A 26,789-nucleotide genomic window follows, 5' to 3' on the forward strand; every position below is an offset into this window, starting at 1 on the left:
GGATGTGAGATCAATACAGGACTTAAAATACAGAGAATAGAGTGGTGTATGCATGTATGCATAACAGTGGCTTATAGTATATAGGGTTTAAAATCTTTTTCTAAAACTCTTTACCGTTTATTTCAACTGCAAACTCTACACATACACCAAACACAAAATCAACATTAGTACACCCAGCTAACGTTTTGGTGTTGATTGATCATCACTATCCATTCAAGATAGCTGAAATAAAAAATAACAGTGAAACTTATGCAGACATCCAGCATGTTACCTGGCCACCTGCTTGATGTCATTCAATAACTTTTTAGTACTAGGGGGCTTTTTTATCCAAATTTTTGCATGTGATTATTTTTTCATTAAGACTAAAACAAAGCAAACAAGAAATACTTACAAAGGGGAAACAGTATATTAGACAGTTGTGTAAATCTATTCCCTGCAAGCTGGAATTGTACCCAGCAGTTTTTTCGCTGCTAACACTACTACTACTTTTTCTACTGAGCTATACAGCCATCCCACACCAGACTGACTCTATAACCTTAGAGTACCTGCCTCTTATCAGAAACCAACTGATGACTGAGGGGTTGGAGCAGTCCACTGACCATGCAAAACAATAAGAAAGTCATATAGTTTGCATTATTCTGTGTTACTCACCACTTCTTTAGTTTCTTGGGAACTTTGTTCCTGCAATTAAAAAAAATATGTCAGGAAATCACTTAATGGGACAAAAGCAAGACACGCAAGAACATTACTGTCAGCCAAAATGGTCTGTGAAAAACATACCTTAGCACGTAAACTTTGAGTGCAACAACTCAAAGGCAGCAGACATTGAAAACCAATAATGCATTTGAATGCAGCGCTTGCTGTTGTAAATTAAACATACTCTCATGCATGACCCTGGAAACCTGGTAACACAGTAGAACGGTACACAATTGTACTGTTTTTTTATAGCCACGTCGTTTGCTGAGAAGTCCCTGAGATTCTCACTATATTAACACCTCACATACTCATACACATCCTGGTGAAACCATGACAACACTTGCTGTGAGCTATGTAGGAGGAGGGATGGGGAAACAGCAATGAACTACAATGACAGGGAAATGACTACACTGCAATGGCACTGCGGGGAAACGGAACATCCCATCCCATACCACATCAGCCCCATCAGTCTTCACTGTACACCATAAGCTGCGGAAAACTAAGTCCTCATGTAACACAGCCACAAATAGAACAAACAATGAGAGTATTGATTTGCCTCTATTTGGTGCTTTTTTTTAAATGGTGAGCACAAAGCAGCATATTTCATATCTCCTCTGGCACTGACAGTGCTTCCAAGGCAGCTGACATTTTTTTTCTCCACACAGTCTCACCTGAATGCTAATGAGGAGAGGCTGACCGCAGAAGCAGGCTGTGCCTTCAAGTGTCTCAGTGTGTTGCATGTGTTTGTTTGTGTGTAACTCTGCCATTGGGTTTGTTAATTTGCTATACTACAGATGCATGTATTCCTCAGTCAAATTTTTTTTTAATTTGTGCTGCATCTCTCTGTCTATAACTGTATTGACAGTAACACCTACACATGAGGTAGAATATGATTACTGCACATAAATTCCTGCATGATACAGTCAATTTGCCCAATATGATATTTTCAAGTCATAAAAATCCAGTCTCCTCACTGCTAGGATCAAACACTTTATGCTCATCTCACTGTATCATCTTGAGATGATGTGTACTTAAAGCAACAGCTTGGCAGTAGATTTTCATATAGATAAGAAAACTGGGTCGAGGGGGTAGCCAGCCCATATGATTTCTACACAAGAAGCAAAGAACCCATGAAATATAACTAGCCTCATCACAAATGCCTCCTGTGTGAAGGCGTTTGGATATGAAGGATATGAACATCTTCTACTCGGATATACATGCAGTGCACAAGGGAACTGCATCCCCTATATATGATGCGCAACATCCATGTTAGTCGTGATATAGTCATGCGTCATATAGCCGGCAAAGCGTCCGAATATTGGTCATTTTGAAGCACGATTATAATGAAAATGAATCATTCATTTATCGCGTGCTTGCGCCTGTCTTATTCCAAAGGGGTAAACACTGAGCACCAACAGTCCATTATGATTTCAACAAGATTATCAGTTAAATTTTAAAGAACTGAACACAAATACTGCAAGTACGTGAATATTTAGCCTTACCGTTGGCAAGAGCGGCTCCATTTGAGCTCCTTGATCCGTGATGTCCATCTTTTCTTCTCCTTGGCTTCACAACAGGCAAGTCGTGATGCGCTACTCCCCCTCTGTCAAATGCGTCTCGAAAACGAGGATGGCTTTTTGTTGTAGCTGATTTGATGTCTCTTTTCTCCCTCGTATTCACCGGGGGGTTGGATCAAATGGAGGTAGCAAAGCATTGCCGTCCTGCCCTACATAATTTACGCACGAAGGAGGGAGGTAGTGCTTCCCATTACACGCGCTCACCCCGGGACGCGGCGGTGATGAGCACACAGGCGAGTGAGCATACAGGGATTCATTTGTGAATACATATTTATAGTCATTTGTAGTCGTTAAGACACGCATAACTATGTTCGGCCAAACAGTCTATTGTTTCAATTGGATCTGTGAAAAAAAACATTCAATGTATTTCAATAGGGTGCAGTTTAAATACTGTACTGTACTGCGTGCGTTATTAATATCTAGTTTAACCGCGACAGCAATCAATACAGCAATGGAGCAATGTCTGCTTGTTTGGTGTTACCCATGTGGATTTTCTCAACCACTGCGCCATACACAGGCCCCCTCCACACTGAAAACAGCCGCAGCCATTGTCATTATTTTCTTCTCATTTCAGATATAAACATATAACGCATAATATTACGTCAAATGCGCATTACCACTATCCAGAACATCTTACACGCCGGCTACAGAAATGCTCCGGTCATTCCATCATTATTTCTAGCTGCAGCACGCCATGCTGTGCCTGTGCCGGAGTTCACGTTTGACCAGGATGCCGCTGCAGTGAAGTTTATACCGGGGTGCCCTCCTCTGGTGGCCATAGAAAACCGTTGCAATTGGATTTAGCCTATATTCATAATGCAACTGTTTAATCTCACTTAAGAGTAACACAAGACAATAGCATGGACGTCAGTACTTAAGTACTTACCTAAGTAATCAATATTTAAGTTGATGGTGGCATTTAATGATGATCAGGCTACAGTGAAGTGCTTTCTAAGGTCAAACACATCAACTCTTGGATTCCTTGTCAAACTTTTGCTTGAAGCAGGGGGGAAATTGCCCCCGCCTTTTTATTTTAACTTTTGCAACTCTTTGAACTACAAGTAAGCAAGCCTGCAGTCTGAGACTGAAATCTATTATTTGGGATATTATGAGTTCTTTAGGCTATGATGGGGTTTGATCATGCATAAATATGGCAGAAAATGAAATAAATTCTATAGGCTGATATAGGTTGAATATGGAATATGTGGAACTCTCTTCCCCCAGATATAATAAACAGCGGTTCTGTTCAAGTCTGCATATTCACTGTAAACTTATTGTTTGTTTATTTTATCTTCTACTATGTTTTTAATTCTATTAAGCGTCATTGGGTGTCTTGAAAGGTGGTTTTAAATAAAATGTATTAATATGGAAAACTTTGAGTTTCATAGTAAAAGGTCAGGTCTACCAAGCTGGTTTTGTTTATAATAAATGATTAAATGAAAATAATAATTTAAGAAGAAAAAAAACAATGAAAGAAAGACGACATATTCATTTTTTTCTCGTATTCAATGATCCTTCCAAATAAGGGGCATATTACTTTTATCTTACCGTTATCTTAACATATGATCGCGTGATGAATAAATAGTAATAGTGAATAGTGAGTATATTTGTCATTACACAGATTATGCATTCAATGCCGAAAAAACTTATTAGGACTTAACATGTCTGAATTTTGACGTAACGCCTTAATGGGAACATTAAAATAAGTAATATGTTTGCACTTTAAGGCATTTTAAGACAAGCTACTGCTATTTGGTCTTTTTTAAAAACGCTACGTTTATGAATTATTGACAGTTTTTGTTCTTTGCCGTAAAGCGGTGTTACCAGAACAGGTCAAACAGAACTTCTTAGATGAGATTCTGTGGTTTAAATATGGATCCTTTTTATTAGTATTAAACTCGCACTCAGTCATTCAAAAAAGAAAAGACAAATAAAGTCTGGGGGCCCAGGATCAATCCAGCTGCCATCAACACCTGCTAGGTGGGAGAGAAGTAAAGATGCTGCTGCTGATTCGGATCCGGATCCGCCCAGTCAGGCGTCACGGCACCGACAAGATGGCCGAGAGTACGGGACGAAAATGAGGGAGGAAACAAAAACACTGGTGACACTATCCTTGCTGTGGATGCCAGACCTGTAGAGCAGCGGGTGACGAGTTAGTGCAAAGATATAAGCTGGGTTGCTTAGAGTTTCTGTTCTGTGGGTGACATTTGCCGTATGCAGACGAATTGTAGTCCAAGCTGACGGAACGTTTGGCAGGTCGTCTGCGTTGGCCAGGGAGCTAACCCGCTAATCATGTTAGCTAGCTGACGACACCGTTAGCTAGAGAATACGCTTTGAGAAAGTGACATCAGGTTAAATTTGAAATACACAGTCGTCGCTGCTACTTTATTACAGATATCATTTTTTTCGCCAACGGTATTACTTCTACGAGTGAGAAATTTAATTTAACACACTAGTTAACACTTAGCCTTCTGGTTAGTAAGCTAACATTGCGGATTTCTTCAGAGTTAGCGTTAGCAAACGTTGGTTAGCGTGCTCAGCTGTTTTGGGTGTCTTAGGTTGTTCGGATACAGAAAAAGTGCATTAGTTCGTGTGCAGGAAGGACATTTTATTGTCCTGTTTGAGAGTAACCGGGGGTATTCTGAGCAGATCTGGGTAGCTAGGTGTGCTGCAGGAGCACTGTGGGGCATTAACGGCACCACAGCCGGGACTGTAAACACAAGTGAAACCGATCAGACCTCAGCCCTGCACTACAGAACCAGTCAGCATCACCATGGCCCATTCTCCCGTTCAGGGTAACCTGCCGGGGATGCAGGTAAGTTAAATATCTGTGGAGTCTGTCCGCAATAGGTAGTCGAGATGACTGTCAGAACAGAATTTAAATCGTTTGCCTCCCTGCTGTGAGTTTGTACTCCCACTCGGCTCAGTGAAGTGAAGCGTTTAAGTACTCTGGTACATCGCGTCAATTCGCCTCATGCTCGAGGTAGGACATTCCATTGTTAGTGAACTGGGCAGAATAAATCGGAGGTACATATTCTCTAAAAGCTACCAAAACACATAAACTTGCGTGTGCCGAGGGCAAGTTAATTAACCTTTCTGCTCCACGTGTTTTCGTTGTTAGTATCACTGACAACAAGTCAGTTAATGACACATATTTTGAATTGCAAGAGGTAAAATTCGGATATTTCAGTCATGACTTGAAGGAAATATTGAGCTCTCACGTGCCGTTGTGCAGAGACGTGCAAGCTGGAACTTTGTTCCTGCATCTCACGTATCCTTACTGCGCCTGTAGAGCTTGTGTTGGGCAGATGACTAGAGCAGATAACTGTTCCTAATGTAAACTGCCTCACGCACCAGATTATGCTGTCTTTGCAGGCTTGTTAGTAAACACAAGATGCATATCAGAAGTAGAGGAGCTTTTGGGATTAGCCAACGGCTACCTCAGTTAATACATAGTAACTCATACTGAAAGTATACAAAGGTTAGGTTTATGTTATATGAGTCTGCACAACACTAAAGCACGCTAAATCATGGTTGTTGCCTGCCAGTCCACAATTTGGAGAAATTGTAACACATTTTACTTGCAGAGTCAATGGTTTTTCCTTGGAAAATTGTATTTAAAGGCACCCTTTGACAGAAGGGTTCCTCCTTGTATAAACCAGTGGCTTCATATTTTAGTAATCTCAAAATGGACACATTAACCCTGCCTGTGCTCAGAGAGGTCAAAAAAGGAAGTTGTTTTTGTTGATGCCTAGTCCTGTGTTTCCCACATAACAGCCTCTTGAGAATTCAGTAATTTTAGTTCTCTTCCTGTGGTGTTAAAGGTTTTTTCATACCCCACTCAGATACACTCAGTGTTACTATCCACCGGCCCCACCGATACAGTTTTCAGTGAATTCACTGAGCACACTTTCAGTTTTTCCATCATAAGCACTTCAGAGTGTTAAGCTTTTCTGTGTGACTGCTCAAACGGTTTAAAATCAGGCAAAAGCAGTTACTCAGTGTTAAACAGGCAGCATGTAAAACTTGTCAAAGGAAATAAGACGTACAAGAGCTGTGTATGATATCACAAAAATACCTGTAAAAATTTTTACATGAGATAAATATGTCATATGGTGATATCATTAATATAGTAATGCCATGCGTTTACATTCCCTACTGTGGTCTTGTCTGAGAACCATGTGTCAGTCTCTGACAACGGGTTAGTACCTAAAAAGGAGCTACTTAAACTGTCTCTAACAAAGCACAGTACTTTGTAAAATATGTAAGAACAGTGTTACCACAAAAGCTGGAAATGACAAATGTGTTTCACCACGTGAGGCAGAAACAGTGTTAAGTGCAACCAGGCTATGAAGGAGGAGATGCTAGCAGGTGGTGACGTGTGACCTAAATGTAAACAAATGACTCCACTGAGCACTGGCTTGTACACTTTCTATGATAGTAAGAGCAAACCATGGATAGTCATTACTGATGCGGTTATATGTTTGAAAAGCAGGACTTTAAGTAGCTGGTTAAAAAGCTGCAAGATACAACATTCTAGATAGAAAGTATTTTTAAAGTATTACACAAATTTTCTTGTATCATGAGCTATATCACACCCTCTACCACCTACACTTACAACTGCTTGAGCTGCTCAGTCATGGCAACCCATGTCAAGAAGCTCCCAATGCACATTTTTTGTGCTGATGTTGAACTTACTGAGTCAGCAGAGTGTTAGTAACTAAGCCTCAGCACTTGGCGACCCTGCTGTGCAATATTACATGCTCTGTCACTTTGTCAATCAGTTGCTGTGGTTCCTAAAGGCTTACATCTTTTAATAATAGCTCTTAGAGTTGATTGTGAAATTTCTTCGTGCCTAGATATTTCACAAACTAATGTGTTACAAAGGTATCATCCTGTTAATCACACTCAAATTCATTGAGTTCTTTAGAACAGGCCATTCTCTCACAACTGTTTGTAAAGGCAGGCTGCTTGGCTAGGTGCTTGATTTGTATACACCCGTGCATATGTGACTGAAAACATTTGAATTCAGAGTGGTGTGGCCCAATACTTTTGTCCATATAGTGTATGTAGCTGTATGCTTATATACTGTATATGATATATGAGTAATGACATGAATGTATGATTCATGTTAAGTAGCCCTGATCTCCAAGTCCCCTTGAAAGCCTCATACGGGTTGATTGACTTCTTGAGGAAGGGCTTTTTTGTAGACTAATCTTAGATGTTTTTACTGCAGTCAGACTTAAGTCCTCAGCGTATTAAGATTTTTAATGTGTGTTTATACATGCTGCCTCAGGTCTAGAGAGTCCAAAGCAGAGCTACAATGTTTCATTTACTAATAATCATGAGAACTGTAACTCAGCCTTTTTGAAAGTTTAATTTGGTCATCGTTTTTCTCTTCTATATGTTTTTTTTTTGGGGGGGGGGGTTCTTTTGTTTGTTTGCTTGTTTTGTTTCAAAAAAATTAATGAAGAAAATGATGAGCGCACAGTAAACCCCAAAGGGGTAGCTCGACTAAAATGTTGCCTTCCATTTACATTTTGGGTTTTTGTTTTTTGTTTGTTTGTTTTTGTTTTTGTTTTTTAATGCTTTCTTAACCTGCATGCTGTCCAATTTTTACACTTTTCCCTTTCATTCTCCTGTGTCTTTCTTTTTGTGTACACAAACAAAAGGTGTTGCAATGAGTGAATTAATGTGTCCTGTAAGAATGGCACCCTGCTGGTGTTTCCTGTTTGCTCCCCAAGACTGATTTCTTTTTAAACATTCCTTTCTTTTATGTTTTTTTTGTTTGTTTGTTTTGTGTTATGTTTTTTCAATCCATCTTCCCTTTCCGCCTTTGTTTTGTTTCCCCTGCCTGTCAAACATCAGAATGCTAGAGTGGACCCAGAGGAGCTGTTCACCAAGCTTGAGCGCATTGGCAAGGGTTCATTTGGTGAGGTATTCAAAGGCATCGACAACCGTACACAGAAGGTCGTGGCCATCAAGATCATAGATCTAGAGGAAGCAGAGGACGAGATCGAAGACATCCAGCAAGAGATCACTGTGCTGAGCCAGTGCGACAGCCCCTTTATCACCAAGTACTATGGCTCATACCTGAAGGTGATGTTTGTTTCTCACACAAAAGCAAGGTTGCAATCAGCAGCATACTTTCAGGTTCACACGTATTTATAAACATTTGGTCTAATTTTGGTTCTTTACACCACCGCAGTGGATTTGACATCAAACAGTCAAGATCTGATTTAACTGTAGACTTGGCTTTAGTATTCTCTTTTCAGAGAATCAAAGATGACTGTGCATGCTGGCAAAACATTTAATATTTGTATACAATTATGGTAAGAAGTGTACATATGCTTGTCACGGGCATAAATGTCATGATATTTTGTGGGGGGGTTTATTTCTTTTTGTGGGTTTTGCCAGGGTGGAATGATTATACAACATACAGCTTTAATGTGCACAAGTCAAATCTAAATCCATTTTGGATTTTCTCATCACTTGGCGTCAAAACTGTACATGGAGGTTTATACTTACACTCTCTTTAATCATTTAATTCAGTGATTTAAAACCACTTTAATTAATGGTCCTGAAGGTTTTATAGTGTATTTTAACTTGATATGGTCAAGGCCTGTTGACGTCTTGTTAGTGAAAATGATTGACTACTGGTAATTTGTCTTTGCCAGCATCAAAAGGATTTGTTTGACAGCACTCATTAGATTGACCAGTTCTTATAAGAAAAAATGTCTTGAAAAATTCAAGGAACTCTGTGAGGATCTTAAGAAGGATAATTGTAGATTTACACAAGTTGGGAGGTCTCTTGGAGCCATTTCTAAACAACTGCAGATTCAGAAACCATCAGCTGAAACTACACAAGTACAAGTTATTCAGATGTTTTCACTAGTTTGATCTTGAGGAATACTCAAAAAGTCAGCTCCAGATGAGAGGAAATTGGTTAGCATGTTCAGGGATGACACAAAGACCAAGTCTGTTAAGAAAACTCCTGGAACACCAGCCTCACTGCCCACAGTGAAGCGAGTTTGACACCGCCATGGTCTGAGAGGTTGCAGATCAAGAAAAAAGGCCCTGCTCCAAAATCGACATCTTTAGGTTTGACTGAAATTTATAGTCATCCACATGGACAGACAATTACCTTCCGGAGATATGTTTTTCGTGTTCGTCTCAGACAAGACAAAGATTGAGCTGCTTGTCTACAATGAAAAGAGGTATAATTAGAGGAGTGGAGATGAGGCTTTCAAACCTAAAGCCTCTGTACCAGCTGTCAAGCATGGTAACAGTACCATCGTGCTAAGGCTGTTTTGCTGCCAGTTCTGCTGGTACATCGCACAAGATGGATTAAATAATGAAGCATGAGGACATCAAAGCTTTTCTGCAAAAGCATCTAGTTGAGGTGCAGCTTGCTAAGAGACATTTAACCAAATATTAGCGGGGTATAGCACCAGTTATTAAAAGTGGTTTTAAATGATTTTAAGAGAGTGTATATACCGTTGAGCCTTCATGTGTACTTTTGACCCTGCTTTGGTCGTCTTGTTTCTTTTAAAGTCATTAAATCTGTATGCTGTACAATCAGTCCAGCCTGGGAAAAGAACCATGCAAACAAATCATTAAAAGCCCCAAATTACAGCGATATTTATTCCCGTGCTTGGTGTATATAAGCATTTGACCACCATTATTACTGGAATGAGAATTCTGGAATCTGGAACACATGAGATGCTCTGCCAGGCCTTTACTGAGGTCGACTTTAGTTACTTCTTACATGTGTCTTTGCAACTTAAGTACCTGATTACATGTATTCCAAGTTACTCCTGCATTAACACAAGATGTTTAGTCAAACTTGACATTGAGCAAATTTGATGAGATATACAATGAACTTCCTTCTGCTGCCCACGTTTCCAACAAATAATCCAAAATTTAATGGGGATTAGCCTAAAAATGACTCGAGACACCCACCAGAGATGTGCTTTAGTTGCATTTGTATGTGTGTGCATGACAACGGAGATTCTAAGGCTACGTCCACACGTACTCGGGTATTTTTGAAAACGCAGATTTTTCTATGCGTTTGCACCTTTCGTCCACATGTAAACTGCGTTTTCGGTCACTGAAAACTGAGATTTTTAAAAACTCCTGCCAGGGTGGATATTTTCTAACACTCCATTTTTGCATTTACGTGTGGACGAGGAAAACAGAGAAAACGCAGCGTCAAAGGTGTGCGCCTTTTTTCACGTCACACTGTGTGCCACGTTATTGTTTTGGTGAAATTAATTTTTACATTGGCGGACTTTAGACAAAATACTGTTACTGTTAATTTTACTCTCTGCAGTGTTTAAATGCTTACATATACACACACAGTTACTCTCCCTCCATACATAGGACTCAGTTCTATGCACCATCTTTGTTTACTCTTTCCCATCCAGGCTTCTAGACTTCTGATTGGCCAACATTTGTACACGGTTAGGAATATATCACCATGGCATGTTCCTAGCAGCGTTTTCCTTCGTTTTTGCGTTTACGTGTGGACGGGATTTTTTTTTCTCTGTTCTCAAAAATACCCGTATGTGTGGACGTGGCCTAAGTATCACATTATGGTCCGAATCTAAATATCATTGCAAACTAGCTGAAGCTATAAATGCAGTGGTGTGTTCTCTGGATCCTGTAACATACGTGTCACTATGCAAAAAGTAAACTAAACTTAAAAAAGCAACTGTATATCTTTCACCCACAAATATGCCAAAGTACTCAATGTCTTCTCTTTTCATTCTTCCTGTTTACCATTCCAGGACACAAAGCTATGGATCATTATGGAATATTTAGGTGGCGGTTCAGCATTAGATTTGGTAAGTGGTTCTCTCAACCCAGTACAATAGTTGTCAAAACAAAACCTCTGACACTCTTTCCTTTATATAGTATTGACAGTATTTGTTCACATCTCAAGCCCAATGTGTATATGGGTCAAAATGTTGTATGTTGTCCATAGAAAATTTCTGTAAATTTGTGTTAATGAGACTGAACAACATTTTATCAGCGCTTCGAGCTTAGAAGCAGTAAAATGAGTCTGTCTTTTTCCAGGAACTGCTGGGATTGATGGCACACTACATAATTCAAAATGTACATCTACTGAAACAACATTGTATTGCAATAGTAGTAAACAACACAAGTGTCACTATCACTGTTTATCACTGTACACAAAACCTGTATTGTCTTCACTTTTAGGACCATTTGGTATCCCCCAGGTCACACTGACTGAGGATGTATTTGGGGTTTTAAAACCTAGTCTGACATAAAACTGTTAACAGTTATTGTCTTCATCTCAGTTTCAAACAGTAGAGAAAACATGTATGTTTACTGATTGCAATTAGTCTCTGTTCGAATACAATTAACAAATATGAACTCTAAAGTCCTCTGACAGCTAAAACTTTTGGTCATGTTGAGGGTGGAAGACTTCCCTGTGCTCAGATTATAATAATGTAACATTATTTGTGTGTTTGTATCTGTGACATGTCTGTATAGACACGTCAACCTGACCCAAGACCATGTAAAGGATATAAATGTACTGGCTATAGTAGTATGTGTGCTCAGTCGTTATTTCTGGTTTGTACATGTTTCTCACAGAAAATGAGCAGTCATCTCCGTGAAGACAACTCTGCTGAAATCCACAGCTCATAGTTTTTGTTTGTTTGTTTGGTTTTCTTCCAAAGATGGAGCCTGGAGCTCTGGATGAGACCCAGATCGCCACGATCCTAAGAGAGATCCTCAAGGGCCTGGAGTACCTGCACTCTGAGAAAAAGATCCACAGGGATATCAAAGGTAGCCAACTGACTTTGAGTGCTATAATTAGAGGACACATGTTTCAGCTGTTTAGGCTTCAGGGAGTGAACACAAATATCATGGTTTTGACACCCACTTAGTTACTTCATTATGATGTTGTGCACTTGAGACTTGAGATGAACATTGCAGCAGTTCTCTGAAAGCTATCTGACCGTTCCCTCTTTATTATAGAAATTGGTGATGTAGATAAATGGCATTAAGAGAATTGTCTGAAGCAGTAGCAAGGCTGGGTCACATCAGCTATCCTTCTTGTTCCTTCTGCAGCTGCCAACGTTCTGCTGTCTGAGCAAGGAGAAGTAAAGTTGGCTGATTTTGGTGTTGCCGGGCAGCTCACAGACACCCAGATCAAACGCAACACTTTTGTGGGCACCCCCTTTTGGATGGCCCCTGAGGTCATCAAACAGTCGGCCTATGATTCCAAGGTGAGTTCAGAACCAGTTACATAGTGTACACAGCTACGTTGACTTACATTCCTCTGGCAATCTTTCAGGCTACACTCTGCTGTAAATGTAAACTTCAAAGTTTTCACGATGCTAAAATGACACAAAAAAGAAAACTGTGAATAACTTGTACATAGAGCTGTCTAAAAGCTTTCCTCGACAGCAATTGAAAACATGGTCAGTATAAATCCATTACATATATTTTTTTAACAGACACTATGAAAGACCGGTGACAATGAAAATAGCATCTTTACCAGTCATGTGGTTGTAATAGTGTTAGAGTTATGTCAGCTTAGGCTGATGCACACAGCGTAGGAAGAGCAGCACATGTGCTTTCAGCTGCTTTCAAAGTGACAGCCACCATGTCGAACTGGTGCCCACTTCATTGAGATTGTGCTGCATTTCATGTCCACTTTCTGCAGCAGATGAACAGTATCTGAAAGTCATCTCCTTAAGAAATGGAATAACAGTCCTGCAAACTGGTCCTTCGTTTCATCCATTAACTGTTTGTGGAAATGGGTGTTAAGTAATTAATTATTAATTATTATAGTTGTTGGTGACTGCTCTGTGCATTTCTTAAAAGGATGGTAAATGCCACATAGAACAGGAGTAACTTTCTGAAGTGGGCTCTGGCTCCCTATGAGCAGCAGAGGAAAGATGTGAGTTACCAGAGTGACTTGTGACCAAAAGGACATCAGTAATGGTTCGTCCAGCCGGCACATATAAACTCGGAAGAAGAGTCTTGGTTGTCTGTAATTAGCCTTTTAGTGGATAACAAAGTACATGTGTGGCCTTAAAATGAACTTTTTTTAGTTGTTATTTTCACTACTTGACCACAAATGATCTTTTTCTTTATCTAGCTTTGTGGAATTTAGTTATTTTTAGTTGTTTTTAGCTTCTTTGTCACAAAGTAAAGGATGTCCACAGCTCCACAGTCATCAGTCAGTCACTCCAAGGTATAACGAGAACTCTGACATTTAGTTTATCTTATGTCTGTGAAGGTTCTCAGTCATCCAGGTCATCGTAGTCAAAGGAGCTTGCAAAGAAAAGCGTCTGGACTTCTTTAAGTTTACTTGAAGACGTTTCACCTCTCATCCGAGAAGCTTCTTCAGTTCTAAGGTCAAATGGTGGAGAGTCCCAGATATAAACCTAGTGGGAGTATCCCCCCACAGAGGGACAAAAGGACCCCCTGATGATCTTCTAATCGCCTGAGCCAAGGTGTGAAACTGGGTGTGGGTCCCAATCAGCCAGAGTTTCGGGTGTGTTCATTGTGAAACCTGGCCCCACCTTATCATGCGAATTCCTGAGGTCAGATGGCCCAGGATGTGAGTGGGCGTTAAGGCGTCTGGGAAGGGATCTCAAAACTGGATTATAGATGGCAGAGAGTTGGTGTCGTAAACCCCCGCCTCTGTTCAAAGATGGTCGCTCACAGTGGACATAGATGGCTTCTTTCACTCCTCTTTCAAACCATCTGTCCTCTCTGTCCAAAATGTGAACATTGGCATCCTCGAAAGAGTGTCCTTTATCCTTAAGATGCAGATGGACTGCTGAGTCTTGTCCTGTGGAGGTGGCTCTTCTGTGTTGTGCCATGCGCTTGTGAAGTGGCTGTTTGGTCTCTCCAATGTAGAGGTCTGGGCATTTCTCGCTGCACTGTACAGCATACACCACATTGTTAAGTCTGTGTTTTTTAGTTTATCTTATGTTTATCGTCTGTGTTTCCAGGCTGATATCTGGTCTCTGGGCATCACTGCTATCGAGTTGGCAAAGGGTGAGCCGCCCCATTCAGATCTCCATCCAATGAAGGTTTTATTCCTCATCCCAAAGAACAATCCGCCCACACTGGAGGGCAACTACAGTAAACCACTCAAGGAATTTGTCGAGGCCTGCCTCAACAAAGAGCCCAGTTTTGTAAGTAATATTAAAAGTTTTGTTTTGCTGTCTGTACAGAGTTTTCAGACTGCATCACATGCTCATCTCAAAGCTTTGTTTTTACAGAGACCAACTGCCAAAGAGCTGCTGAAGCATAAACTGATCGTCCGTCATGCGAAGAAGACGTCCTACCTGACCGAACTGGTGGACAAGTACAAAAGGTGGAAGGCAGAGCAGTCTAGAACCACAGAATCCAGTTCTGACGAGTCCGACTCGTAAGTCCAAAATGTCTTTAACTGTGAAGTGAATTTTCATTAACGAAAAAATGCATTCATCTCTGTGCTGCTTTGTTCTGATGAGCTGGAAGCACTTAACATGCATGACTTTATCACTCATCCTGATAAATGTCCAAAATCCTCTTTAATATCTGTCCAATCAGAGAGCAGGATGGCCAGGCCTCAGGTGGGAACGACTTTGGTAGTGATGATTGGATCTTCACCATCCGAGAGAAGGACCCCAAGAAGCTGCAGAATGGGGATGGCCAGTCAGGAACAACAGATCAGGTCAGCCATGAATGGATTTTTGTTTAGTTTTTAAAATTTTTTAATTTGACACTTTATCCATCTGGCTCCTTAGCCAGCTCCATTTTCCTACTTTGACATAGCGTATCTGCACCTTATGCGCACTTTACTGTGATAAAAAGTTGTGATGTTATTTGGAGAAATTGAGAATTTTTTGTTTTTTAATCCCCTGTAAGTGCACTTCTTTATTTTCTTTTAACACAGAAAAAAGACATTCCAAAGAGGCCTTATTCACAGAGCCTGGCCACTGTTATCTCTCCTGCATTATCTGAGGTAAGCAGCTTCATGTGGACGATCAGCTGAGTAGTTGTTCTCCTCCACAGCCATCACTTCTCACTTGGTCTGACTCGCGTAGCTGTGGTGGATTTCTGCAAACTATAGACGAGACATTTTTTCACACTGAATATTTTGGGAACTGTAATTTGTGTGTGACTCATTCTTTCGCTCACATAGTTTTTGGTGTTGTCCAAATGAACTTTGCTGCGTTTCCATGGTTTTCAAGCAGGGCTTCCATTGAGTAATTTCCCTTTGTCTGTTTCACTCATCTAAACATTCAAATTAATTGACTAAACTCAATCAAACAAGCAGTTTTATTTTGTTTTTACATTTTGAGTGACTGCGTTTTCAGAACATACGCGGTATATAAAGATAAACAACATGTCACCACTTCTTCCTGTTGTGCAAAATTAATGCTCAACCGTTTCTAGCTCCTTAGATGTGTAGTTTTGTATTGTATCTTTGTGTCATTAGATTAACAAAGTGTGTGGCTCCTTCCCTGTGTTCTACCTCCCAGCTGAAGGCACGACAGGAACAGGTGAACGGGAACCCCTTGGTCCTGGATGAGCTGAAAGAGGCTATCCTGCTGGCTGAGGAGGCCTACCCTGGCATCTCTGATTCATTGGTTGCTCACATGGTGCACAGGCTCCAGAGGTAACAGCTTCCCTCAGATTTAGTGCTCAGAAGTCAGTAACTATACAAAGCAGAAGATGCCATTAATCTGTTTTATACTTGTCTTTTCTTTCTTCCAGTTTCTCCACAAGCAAGACATCCACTTCCTCCACTTAGTGATTGGTTCTGTCCCAGCCCTGCTCTCCCAAGCCCCTACCCCCCCATCCAACACCGCAGCCAGATCAGAGGGTTCAAAGTCAGGGGTGATGTCATTCAATACCAGCTGACCACATGTGACCTCTTTGTGTAGGGCGGGGTGCTAACCTGGCCTATAAAAATGACTGAACTCCAAAGCAGAGGAAAAGAAGGAACCTCTGGAGAGCTTCTTTTATTCAGTAATAAGGAGAAGTTAAGGGGGCAGCAAGACCCGCTGGAAAGGCTTTGATGGGACAAACTCAGTCAGAGTGATGTCAGCGATGCTGGGCTCTGTGTACAGGAGACTCCTCCAGCCTCACACAGCAGAGTCCACAAGGAGCCAAAAAAATCTCCCCAAAATCCACAACAAGACTTCAGCCGCCCCACCCCTCCCCCACTCCCAAAGTAGGAATCATATCCCCCCAAACCTCTGAAAGCATGCTTGATGAACCTGCAGGGTTATTATCTTAGTGTGCAAGCTGTGTGTGCGTGCGTGCGCGTGCGTGTACCTGTGACTGCGTGTTCATGTGTTCTCTCACGTAAGTAAGACTCCCTGCTTAGGCAAATTGCAGCATTCATAAGGAAACCTCAGGTAAAGTGCTTTAAGTGGAATTTGTCCTCCAATGGCGCGGGGGGTGGGGGGCCATGCTGTACATGAATACAAGTTGTCATTGCGGGAATTGAATCACTGTGTACAAAATGGTCATGCGCATTTTGTAGATACTGATAATGTTTAAAAGCAGATATTTAAAGTTACTCCAACAGTAAGAACAGAAAATGCCTTGCCTTTACAGATACACACAAATCTGTGTTCTGGCATTACATCACAGTTTTCTTTGACTTATCAGCGAGTGAGATTCATCAGTGTTTTGGGGTTTTTGGGGTTTTTTTTCCAAAGTGACTTGGTTTCAATCTCACATTTCAATCACCTGCTGAATCAAACTAACTTTGTTACTAAGCTGACTTTGTTTAGTGGCAGAAGAATTTCCTTTGTTTCTTTAGTCAGGAGGAAAACTGCTACCTGTACTTATGTTTAGACAATTAAAGTCAGTTTTGAAATTTTGTAGGTCAAGATGAAGTTAGGACAATTACAAAGAGGAACCTTTAGGGGTGATCGAATGCTGGTATGTGAAGTATTATTATTCCTCGGCTTGTAATTTCTCCTTAGCAGTGTTTAGAAACTCAACGTGGAGATGAGGAAAAAATGGCAAGGCCCCAAGAAGGCAATCAATCCACACAAAACTTTGCTCATGGCCAAATTAAACTATTGATCAGCACAAGCCAAGCTGCAGAATCCAATGCCATCTTTATTATCCTCACACATTTCTGTTCTCACCTCCACACCGTGCTATAGAAGTGCCATGTCTTCTTTTATGCTTTCACCAGATCTTTGTAGTATGATTTGCACCTTTTTTTTTTTCTAATTTTCAGATCAGTTTTTTTGCACTTTGAAAGTGTGTCAAGTATTTAAAGAAACCTGTAAAAAAAACAAAAAATTGCTAATAGCCATGTTTTACTATATATGTTTACTTAAGAGTTCCAGAATTTACTACTGTGCTAATGCAGCAATAATGTTGGTGAGTTGCATCAAGACGCACTTGTCAACACAGGGACTGAAAGAAATTAAGAAATATGTGATATTTTTATAACTGCAAAGAGTTAAGTATGGAAATATGGAATGCTTTATGGATATCAGCACCTGCCTCTGGCAACAACAAAAAAAAATCTGTAACTTACAGAAAAACATATGCTACGAAAATAACAAAATGTGTACATTTGGTCTCCTTTATCATAGCTGACAGTTTATAATACTGTATATAATCTTTGCTTGTGTCATTTGAGAATCCCCAAGTTAAATTTAAGCTCCTTATAAGCTTTCAAAGTGACATGAGAAATAAAGATCTAATCTAACTGAGAACATAATGGCCACATTTACTTTTCAGGAGTTGGTGTTTGTAGACTGGAAACTCCTTCAACACCATACAGGGATTTAGTTACTCCACTTCCCCTACCATTGTGCCACATTCACAAGTGTTTCTAAAGGATGCTAAAGCAATTCCCCAGCATGGTAAAGTATACATTTGCTTGTTGTTTGTTTTTAGGTAGGAAAGAAAAAGTCCTGTTCTTATTCAAAATTCCCAGAACACAGAAGGGGAGCTTCTGGCAGTTTAGGATAGTAACTGCCTCAAAATAGCCACAGTGACTGGAGCACATTGGTCGACAGCTACAGTGAAAGATAATTAAAACTGCGGTAGAGACACTACACAACATGAACCTGTTAATGCAACAATAGGTTTGTTCTTGATCACCAGATCTGGCAAGTGCATCTACTAGGAGGCTGAGGCAGTATTTTATTTACTGACATTAAATGTCAGTGAGACCAGAGAAATGGCAAACTGAGCTATATTTACTACAGTCAGTGTCCTCTTTTTAAAGCTAAATAATTAGCACCAAGTAATTACCCAGATATGATATTTCTATTATATAGTTCATGAGTATGATTTATTGTAATCACAATAACTTGTATGTTTTTTTGTGGTAAGCACTTTGGGCAAGAATGGTGAACACTACCTTCTTGCACTGAAAGACAAATCCACCCAGTCATCAAACTAGCTGCAATCATTTGTATTTGAAGGCATATTCAGTTACAGAATTGTAAGAACGTAGACACTGATTTTAAATGATGTCATTGCATATGTGGAAGAAACCACCGCTGACATAGATGTTTAGTGTCAGAGCATTGGAGCATTGAATAGCCATAACATGACAGTGTTCTTCAAGCCCAAAATTAATTCAGACTTTCAATAACGAAGATTTCTTACTGAGGAAGCTGTGTGTGGTGTCAGATTATCTCCTGTTAATATCGTTTATGTATAAAATACCAACAGCATATTACAATACATACATCACTGCACTTTGAAATAAATACAAATATTGGGATGATTTCTTTGTAAATATGCATGTGTAAAAACATGAAAGACAAAATTAGTTGAAGATAATAAAGCTCAGTGCAAAAGAAATTATGTCAAATTTACAACAGTTCAACTATAGATGACAAACCTATGAATGGATTTTAATTATATGAGCTGATATGCGGATAATCAGCTTCTGTGCTATTCAGTGCCATTTCACTCGGGTCACTCTAGCTGCTACATGTCCAACTGTGAGCTGATTTCTCTGACAAATTGACCAAAATGGCACAGGCACTCTGAGACATGAAAGACAAAATCCAGCAGAAGAGAGGGGAAAGGCATAGTGAGGGAGTTGCTTTAGATCTTTGTCTGTTTGGTGCACTCGTCATCAGAGCTGGAATCAGAACTCCTCCTGTCCTCTTTGTGGCTCTCAGCTGAGCCTTTCCTGGGCATGTCGAAGTTTTTACTCTTCTCCTTCTCTTCAGGCTCCGTTTCATCAAACTGGGCCTCTATCTTGGTTGGGTCAGTGTAGGTGTAAAAATAGGCCATGATGGCAAAGATGATACACACCAACACCAGCAAGGAGGCGAAGAGAATGTACTCGGCCCACTGGTGAAGAGAAACACAAAAAAGTGTTCATTTGGAGCTTGGTATAAAGGGTGAGAGACTGCATCACCAGTCATAGGTTGTTCTGAAATTCTTCACTGCACTTCTGGTGTACCTTATTGAACTCAACCTGTGTTGTTCTTGTCCATGAAACGCAAGTACAGCAACTTTCAGACATTTATATCACTTAAAATAAACCTGCCCAAAATCAGTGAGCACAGTATGCATATGCATCCACTCACCTGATCTTTTAGCGTTGCAGCCTCAGCAACAATAAGCACAATGATGTTACCTACGGCAACGGTTAACAGCCAGCCAGCCTGCAGCACAGACTTCATGTTGCTGGGTGCCTGGATAGCAAAAAGCAGTATCCCAAATTATAAGTAACATCAAGAATGACATCATCAGTCCTCAGGTTGCATGTTGCATTCTCTAGGCAGCTGGCACAGACCTTATTATCAAATGAGAAAAGTTAAGGAGAGCACCCTCTACCTGTGAGTAGGAGAACTCGAGGCCTGTCACAGAGAAGACGACCTCTCCTGTAGTCATGAGGAAACACTGAATGATCTGCCAGGCCATGTGCACAGAGTTAGGCTTCATGTCCATCACTGCCTTGATGTTTTCTGAGCACTGGAGCATACAGAGAGGTATGCATGTCTTAAGCTGCTTCCAACAAACACTGAAACCATGATGTGACTCAGGGTGGATTTACATGTTACCATTTCTCCAAATGTGAAAGTGGATGGGATGATCAATGTATAAGAGCTGCCAAAGCCCAGCTCCTGAGTGTAGACGCAGCTTTCTCTATTATCCTTGATCATGAACTCAGCTCTGCCATATTAAAGAAAACCACCAGTCAAAACAGTATAGTATAGTATAACCATATAGGACTTTCATATGAATGAGAAATCAGTCTTACTTTCCATGTGAAACACTGAGATATTCTGACATGTTGCTGGTAAAGTTGAACACCTTGTCACGCACGGTTACATTCAAAACTGAGCCAAAACCATTCAGAACTCTGCGGAAGGACAGTTCAAAAACAGAAAAGATCCAATTCTAAACAAAAGAATTTAATACCAAGGTCTAACTCATCATACACGATAAAACAGTGGGAAGGAAAACTCTGTTTTAACAGGAAGAAACCTCCGGCAGTAATGTAAAATGTATGAGTAACTTTAAAAAAAAACAAAAACAACAAAACACTTGCCTTATAGCATTTTCACCCTTTTCTGGCTTTGAAGTCATGTCGTCGAACTGGAGAAAAAAAATATTTTAGCATCTCACATGCACTGTATCGTTTTCATCTCAGCTGTCTCAACGTACATGTAAGTTTTTACAAATGTTATTCTTCCATCAACAAAATGCTTCATTCCTCCATGCTTTTACCTTGAAAGTCTACATGTTAAGTAAAGGCTGCAAGAGTTTTAATCTGAAAAATCTTTAGGAATTATACCAAGGAGATTGGAGAAAAAAAGGCCAAGTTCATGCTCCCAATATTAAGAATTTTACAGTAAAATTTTCCCAGCTTTGCTTCAGGGTTGGCCAGGTGTTTTTACCTTTTCAAACCCAAGCTTGGATCCCTGAATGATAGCAATGGTATTCCGAGTGCCATTAGCCAAATTGACGGTATTTTGTTGCCCAGACTCCAGAACCAGTGTAAACTCGTTATGAAAGGTCAGATAATCCTCATTAGCCTGTAGGAGAAAACAATTGCCAATATCAGAAAATTGTTCAAACTTGCATCTGACCATAGTGTCTGGGAATCGTTTCTTGTGTTGGCTAGTATACCCCAAAACTTTTCAAGGAAATCGTTTTGTTATCAGCTTGAATCTGTAGATCCCTGTTAACCATGTTGATGAACTTCACTTGGCTTTCAGTACTTGATGGGAAGTCAGGCAGGGTTTTCTAAAAGAACAATGGAATTTTGCATCATACGATGCATGTTTAATAAGTTGCCAAAAGTGTGCTTGGGGTTTTTTTTTTGTGTTACACTCACATCAATCTGTATCTGGAGAAGGGCAGCAGCCACAAACGCGAGAGCAGCTAGGAACATCCCGACTGTTATCCTCCTTAAAGGACTGCAGAACACACACACACACACACACACACACACACACACACACACACACACACACACACACACACACACACACACACACTCTTGAAATCCTCTTTATATCACTATCCTATATTCAGCCACATGGAACAGTGTTTACAGGAAGTCATTTTATAGGAGGCATTTACTTTATTCTATTTGTCTTTTTGAAGGCTTAAAGTAATTGCTTATTTAAAGATTTCTACAGTTTGAACACATTTTATAATTTGGTGATGTGATTTGTTTACAGTTATGTAATCTTCTACAGACCGTTTATGCAACTAATTAAACATTAGTTGTTTTTGTTAGTTTGCTTTGTTTTCTTTTATTACAAAAAAATAAATTATAATTAAATAAAGATAACAAGCTACGATGTAGTACATTAATTAGTTGCCATGTGAACCAATTATTTAAAAGGTTACTGTAAAGAAATAAAGACCCTAAAATATATACATTAACAAAAAATATTAATTGTGCTAATTCATCAAACAACTATTTTCTTACACAGTATAACAATATACATTAACATAAATTATAAGATGGCTAATGGATAGTAAATATGAATTTTGTTTTCATTCTTGAATGTAAAATGGTATCGATTAAACAAAATGAAGACGGAACAAAACACTCACGTGAAGTTAAAGCACTTGGAAATCAGAGGGTAGATCAAAGTGTCCATGACTGGCACCAGAATCAGGATCAAGATAGGATTGACAGTCTGGTGGGAAGAGAGTGATGCTTAAGCCATGTTCACACACACAGTGTGGTTTTGAGCATTGCTTTATATCACAATCATGCATTCAGGACATTATGCTAAACCAGCACCATCATCTAAACCACTGGCTGATTCTGACAGGGATTTGTTGACAATCCCAGACTCTCCCAATGCTGTCAGCTCTTCATGCATGAAAAATGCTTAATTTAATCAGGTCAAAGTCAGATGTAATCAAGCCCAGTATCTCACCTGCATCTGATCAGGCTGGATTGTAATCGCTCCCTATTGGGAAAAGAAGAGAAACAGTCTCATTAATATCATCCATTTCTGTGGTTTGAGGTCACAAGGTGTTATACCTGTATTTAACTGGTTTTTTGCATCAAAACATTAAAACATAACACTTGCAAAGTTGCCGTTCATTGTGGTCGCCTGGAAGGTCCATCTTGAACCCTGTGAAACAAACACAGTTGTCTTTTTTTTTTCCTGTCACCGGATTTTGCTTCAATCTTTCATTTCAGTTTTACAGCCATCTCAAGGCCATATACCGTATTTTTCAGACCATAAGGCGCACTGTCGATTTTTGAGAAAATTAAAGGGTTTTAAGTGTGCCTTATAGTTCGGAAAATACGGTAAATGTGGGATTTACCTATATTATAAGGTAAAAGTAACTCATTCACTCAAGACAGTATATTCCTAACACTGGATTCAGGTGCTAGTTATTCATAGTCTCACGCATGCACACATACCTGCTGGTCAAAGAGAGCCCAGAACATAGGCAGAGGGATGTAGAGGAACAGCACCTTCAATGCCATCTTCACCTGAGCAATCAGGAGTTTCTACGCCAAAAATAAGAAAATGATAAGAAATCTATGGCCATGCTGTTTGTATTTGCATGTGCCTGTGCTCCATTTACATCATATTTCTCCTCAGCCCAGTCCATCCAGTGTTCTCTCTTGGGATACTGAGAAGAACGATGCCTGAAACGGTTTTTGACGGCAAACTACAAACAGCAGAAAGACAATTGCAAAATAATTACTGTAACTGTACAGCAGGAGATTCAAATGGGATTCACTTTTAAGCTAGAAAGACACTGGAACCACCTACCCCGATGCACTTGCAAACTTTCACAATGATGTTGCCCTGCGGGGGGCTCCTAATGTACATGGGACTTCCACCAATGAACACAACTGCAAACACACACACGACACATACAGGTGTTACAAAAGTAACAGGAAATTATAAATGACAATATTGTTTCACCAGTTATCTCTTTATGGTGCAACTTTCTTAGAAAACACAGTTTATGGTAACTACTAGGTTTTTTTAGCGGCTTGGTTAGAATTTCTGTAACAAGCACTCACTACTTAGCTACAATTTGTCAACACTTAATGAAGGATACGTCATCGAAAAGAAGCATTAATTTGCTTATTACAGCAAACAAGAATTTTTTATAATAAAATCCTTACTCAGAGCTACCACCATGAGCGCAGCAGGGACACCGAAGGCCAGCGGATAGCACTCTTGCTGGATACCACATGTCTGAGCTGAAGATGTAAGGACACAAAAATCAGTTTGTGACCCAGTGGTATATTTTATTTTCTGTGATCAGTTTGAGTGTTGTGGCTCTACCTCTGAGAATGGGAGTAATCAGAGTGGAGATGAGACTTCCAGCATTAATGGACAGGTAAAAGATGGAGAAAAAGGTGCTTCTCTGTTTCTCCTGTGGGGAACAGCATTATATTGCACACTTATTTCCTTAGATAATTTAGCCATGTCATTAACATTATGGATTAATCTTTGTCCCCGGCCTTGAAGGGTGTAATAAAATTACGGGGGCACTTGTGCTTGCGATCAAGTAGTTAATAAAAAGCTAGCAGGAACAAAAAAACAGATAAACAAAGTGCTGACCGAGTACAGCTGATAACTTAGGGAGGTGTAGCTTTAACTGCTGTGTGCAAAGGGCAGTCAGTGTATGTTGTCATGTATATATTTGGTGTGTGTATAATTACATGTAAAAGTACATCTCTTTGTTGCTGCATGAATTTGTGTGTGGTTTTGGTTGTCGTGTTGTTTTATAATAACATATATGGTCACAGATGTCGAGACAGATTCACGTCAAGGTGGCTATGTCCATCTTTTATATACAGTCTGCAATGAATGTGTAAAACTCTTGGACTCTTTGAAAAAAGAGGTGTTTCTGGCGAGTTCCACTCTCTGCAGTAACACGTATGTTTGAGCACCGTCTGACCTGATGATCTTCAAACTGGTCCCCTCCAAAAGCAGCAACACAGGGTTTGATGCCTCCTGTTCCCAAGGCAATAAGGAAGAGACCCAGCATGGACAAAACTCTGGGGGCAAAACAAAGTAGAGACAGATGTTCATTTGTCTGACAGTGTGGATCCAGTGCATTTCTATTATGCCAGTCATCTCTGGGTGTGTTTAGCTCACACGTGTAAGGTCATGTTGTCAGGGGTGCCATCCTTGTTAGCATCTGTGATGTCCTGGATAGCACTTATAGCCATGACGACCTGTCCCACTGCATAAACAATGGACAGGTAGATAATCGTCCTACACAGAGGAAAGAGGACAAGGGATATGTGAGGCACTGAGCAGATGTACAGCATGTACAGATAAAGGTAAGATAGACAAGGATCAAAACTCCAAGGTTAAACACTTTAACCATTTAAACTGAGTCTTCATGCAAATTATAGGTTGGTGTCTTTTCATGTATTGATTTTATTTTATTGAGAAGCTCACTTGAACTTCCCGAGCCATGAGTCTGCCACAACAGCTCCCAGGATGGGCGTTAGGTAGCAAAGAGCCACAAATGTGTGGTAGATGGTGGTGGCAAAGTCTTCATCCCACTTAAGGAAGTACTTGAAGTACAACACCAGCACGGCTGCAGACAGCAAGAAGAGAGGAAGGCAGGGGGGCACAAAGGAAAAAGTTAATTGAGTTGAAGCTTACTCTATATTCTAAAAATTCATTCTGCGTGTTAAGTAAAAAAAAAAATAAAATAAAGTAACTATAAGTGTCAAAAATCTAGTGGAAAGTTATACATGCACAGTAGCAGAAAAACATCCTTAAACAGCATACAGTAAATACTTGATTAAATCAACTTTCAGGTGAAGAAAAATAACATCAGAACCCAATGAAGCCACTCACCTCGCATCCCATAATAGGAAAATCGCTCACAGAACTCATTAACTACGATGAAAAAGATGCTCAGTGGGTAGCCGAAGATTGTGGCCTGTTAAAGGGGAAAGGAGAAGGTCTGCAGCGTTTAATCCTCACGGATATTGCAACAAGATCAAAGCACTGTGTATTGTCAGTACAAAAGGATGAACTGCGGTGCAACTTGAACTTACATTTCTTTTCTTGGGCTTCTTTATCTTTTCAACTGCAGAAAGAAGTTAACATAAGTCCCATATAACTTATATACTTATGGAAACAAAGTAGAAACCGAATACGGAAAAAAGAATAATCTGTGTGTGTCAGGAAATATTTCTTAAAAAAAATAAAGAAATCCCGCTCACATAGCTCTATACTCCAGATTGAGACTCACCTGCCATGGCTGCTGTGCTCTGTGTCGACCTTGGGTCCCAAATTCTCTGACTGAATCTTTGAACAAAAGACAGAGAGAGACTAGTGACTCCTGTCTAGATCCTCGACACTAAGACTAAGTCAACATGACCAGGTCCTTATGTAACCTCCTATCAACGATTCTGCGACGCCCACTGATGCTAGACTGTGAAACCAAGTACCATCTCCCAATTTGCCCTTCTCAGCATCATTGTTATCACAAGTGACTGTGTCAACCCCTAATTATCTGATGACTCAAAGAACTCAGGTGCAATAAGAGGCACGGTTAGAACAGCTGATAACAGGGACAATACTGTACAATGTTTTTCCTTTTTGCTTTCAGGTTCCATTATCACTACTAGTTCTTAGAAACTGCACATTCGGGCATTGCATTCTCTTAAAACCTCATTAGCCCTGTTTAGCTTCACATCAATCAACCACAACATTAAAACAGGCAGGTAAAGTGAATACAGGTGGAGCAAATAACAAGCGATTGTGTCATTATGATGCTGTGACCTGCTTGGAAAGTGTCGTCCAGGCATTCACCCAGCTACACATTTTTGCAGACCAAAGACAACCTGTCAATGTCTGATTGATAATGTGTACAGGTTTTCATCACAATTTCTAAACTGGTGATGGTGTTTGCCACCTAGAGAGGAAATACAGTTGAAACGTTTCAATCTGCAACAGGTAGACTCTTTGAAGACTCCTTTTTCCTGGGACAGACAGGATTAGAAATGAATAAGAGGCACAGCTTAGGTTTGGAGGATTTGGAGATGAATGAAAGAGCTGC

The 26,789-nt window shown here is 40.1% G+C and overlaps 3 protein-coding genes across 5 annotated transcripts in view; 1 reads left to right on the top strand and 2 right to left on the bottom strand.

Moving 5' to 3' along the window:
- Positions 1 to 2,505, bottom strand: part of LOC146361043 (sodium-driven chloride bicarbonate exchanger-like) — a 49,741-nt gene extending 47,236 nt beyond the window's left edge. For 2 of the 3 annotated variants that reach the window (XM_084922710.1, XM_084922708.1), the window contains exons 1-2: positions 2,199 to 2,504; positions 652 to 681 (exon numbers count right to left, since the gene is read on the bottom strand). In XM_084922710.1, coding sequence (XP_084778836.1) covers positions 652 to 681; positions 2,199 to 2,246 — 78 coding nt within the window. In that variant the 5' untranslated portion in view covers positions 2,247 to 2,504. Of the gene's footprint in view, positions 1 to 651; positions 682 to 2,198 lie in introns of all 3 variants that reach the window. The other variant, XM_084922712.1, reaches the window with a different exon arrangement.
- A 1,787-nt stretch (positions 2,506 to 4,292) lies between these two features.
- Positions 4,293 to 18,006, top strand: stk24b (serine/threonine kinase 24b (STE20 homolog, yeast)). The gene is made up of 11 exons (XM_084920998.1): positions 4,293 to 5,088; positions 8,142 to 8,372; positions 11,063 to 11,119; positions 11,981 to 12,089; positions 12,375 to 12,532; positions 14,273 to 14,458; positions 14,546 to 14,694; positions 14,859 to 14,982; positions 15,205 to 15,273; positions 15,794 to 15,930; positions 16,029 to 18,006. Exons 1-11 carry the CDS (start codon positions 5,047 to 5,049, stop codon positions 16,063 to 16,065), a joined length of 1,299 nt encoding a protein of 432 aa, XP_084777124.1. The 5' UTR covers positions 4,293 to 5,046; the 3' UTR covers positions 16,066 to 18,006.
- A 144-nt stretch (positions 18,007 to 18,150) lies between these two features.
- On the bottom strand, positions 18,151 to 26,756 carry slc15a1b (solute carrier family 15 member 1b). Its single transcript, XM_084920997.1, has 23 exons — positions 25,980 to 26,756; positions 25,783 to 25,814; positions 25,580 to 25,664; positions 25,172 to 25,313; positions 24,863 to 24,982; positions 24,663 to 24,762; positions 24,044 to 24,134; positions 23,881 to 23,958; positions 23,519 to 23,601; positions 23,328 to 23,414; positions 23,161 to 23,250; positions 22,820 to 22,864; positions 22,664 to 22,696; positions 22,332 to 22,417; positions 21,601 to 21,682; positions 21,393 to 21,509; positions 21,161 to 21,298; positions 20,812 to 20,858; positions 20,521 to 20,622; positions 20,321 to 20,432; positions 20,094 to 20,231; positions 19,844 to 19,951; positions 18,151 to 19,604 (listed from the first exon to the last, which is right to left on the bottom strand). The coding sequence occupies exons 1-23, from the start codon at positions 25,984 to 25,986 to the stop codon at positions 19,353 to 19,355; spliced, it is 2,175 nt and encodes a 724-aa protein (XP_084777123.1). The 5' UTR covers positions 25,987 to 26,756; the 3' UTR covers positions 18,151 to 19,352.
- Positions 26,757 to 26,789: the final 33 nt, after the last annotated feature.

The sequence above is a fragment of the Perissodus microlepis genome, chromosome 23, assembly GCF_051167445.1.
Source record: "Perissodus microlepis isolate ML-2025 ecotype Zambia chromosome 23, ASM5116744v1, whole genome shotgun sequence".
Lineage (NCBI taxonomy): Eukaryota > Metazoa > Chordata > Actinopteri > Cichliformes > Cichlidae > Perissodus > Perissodus microlepis.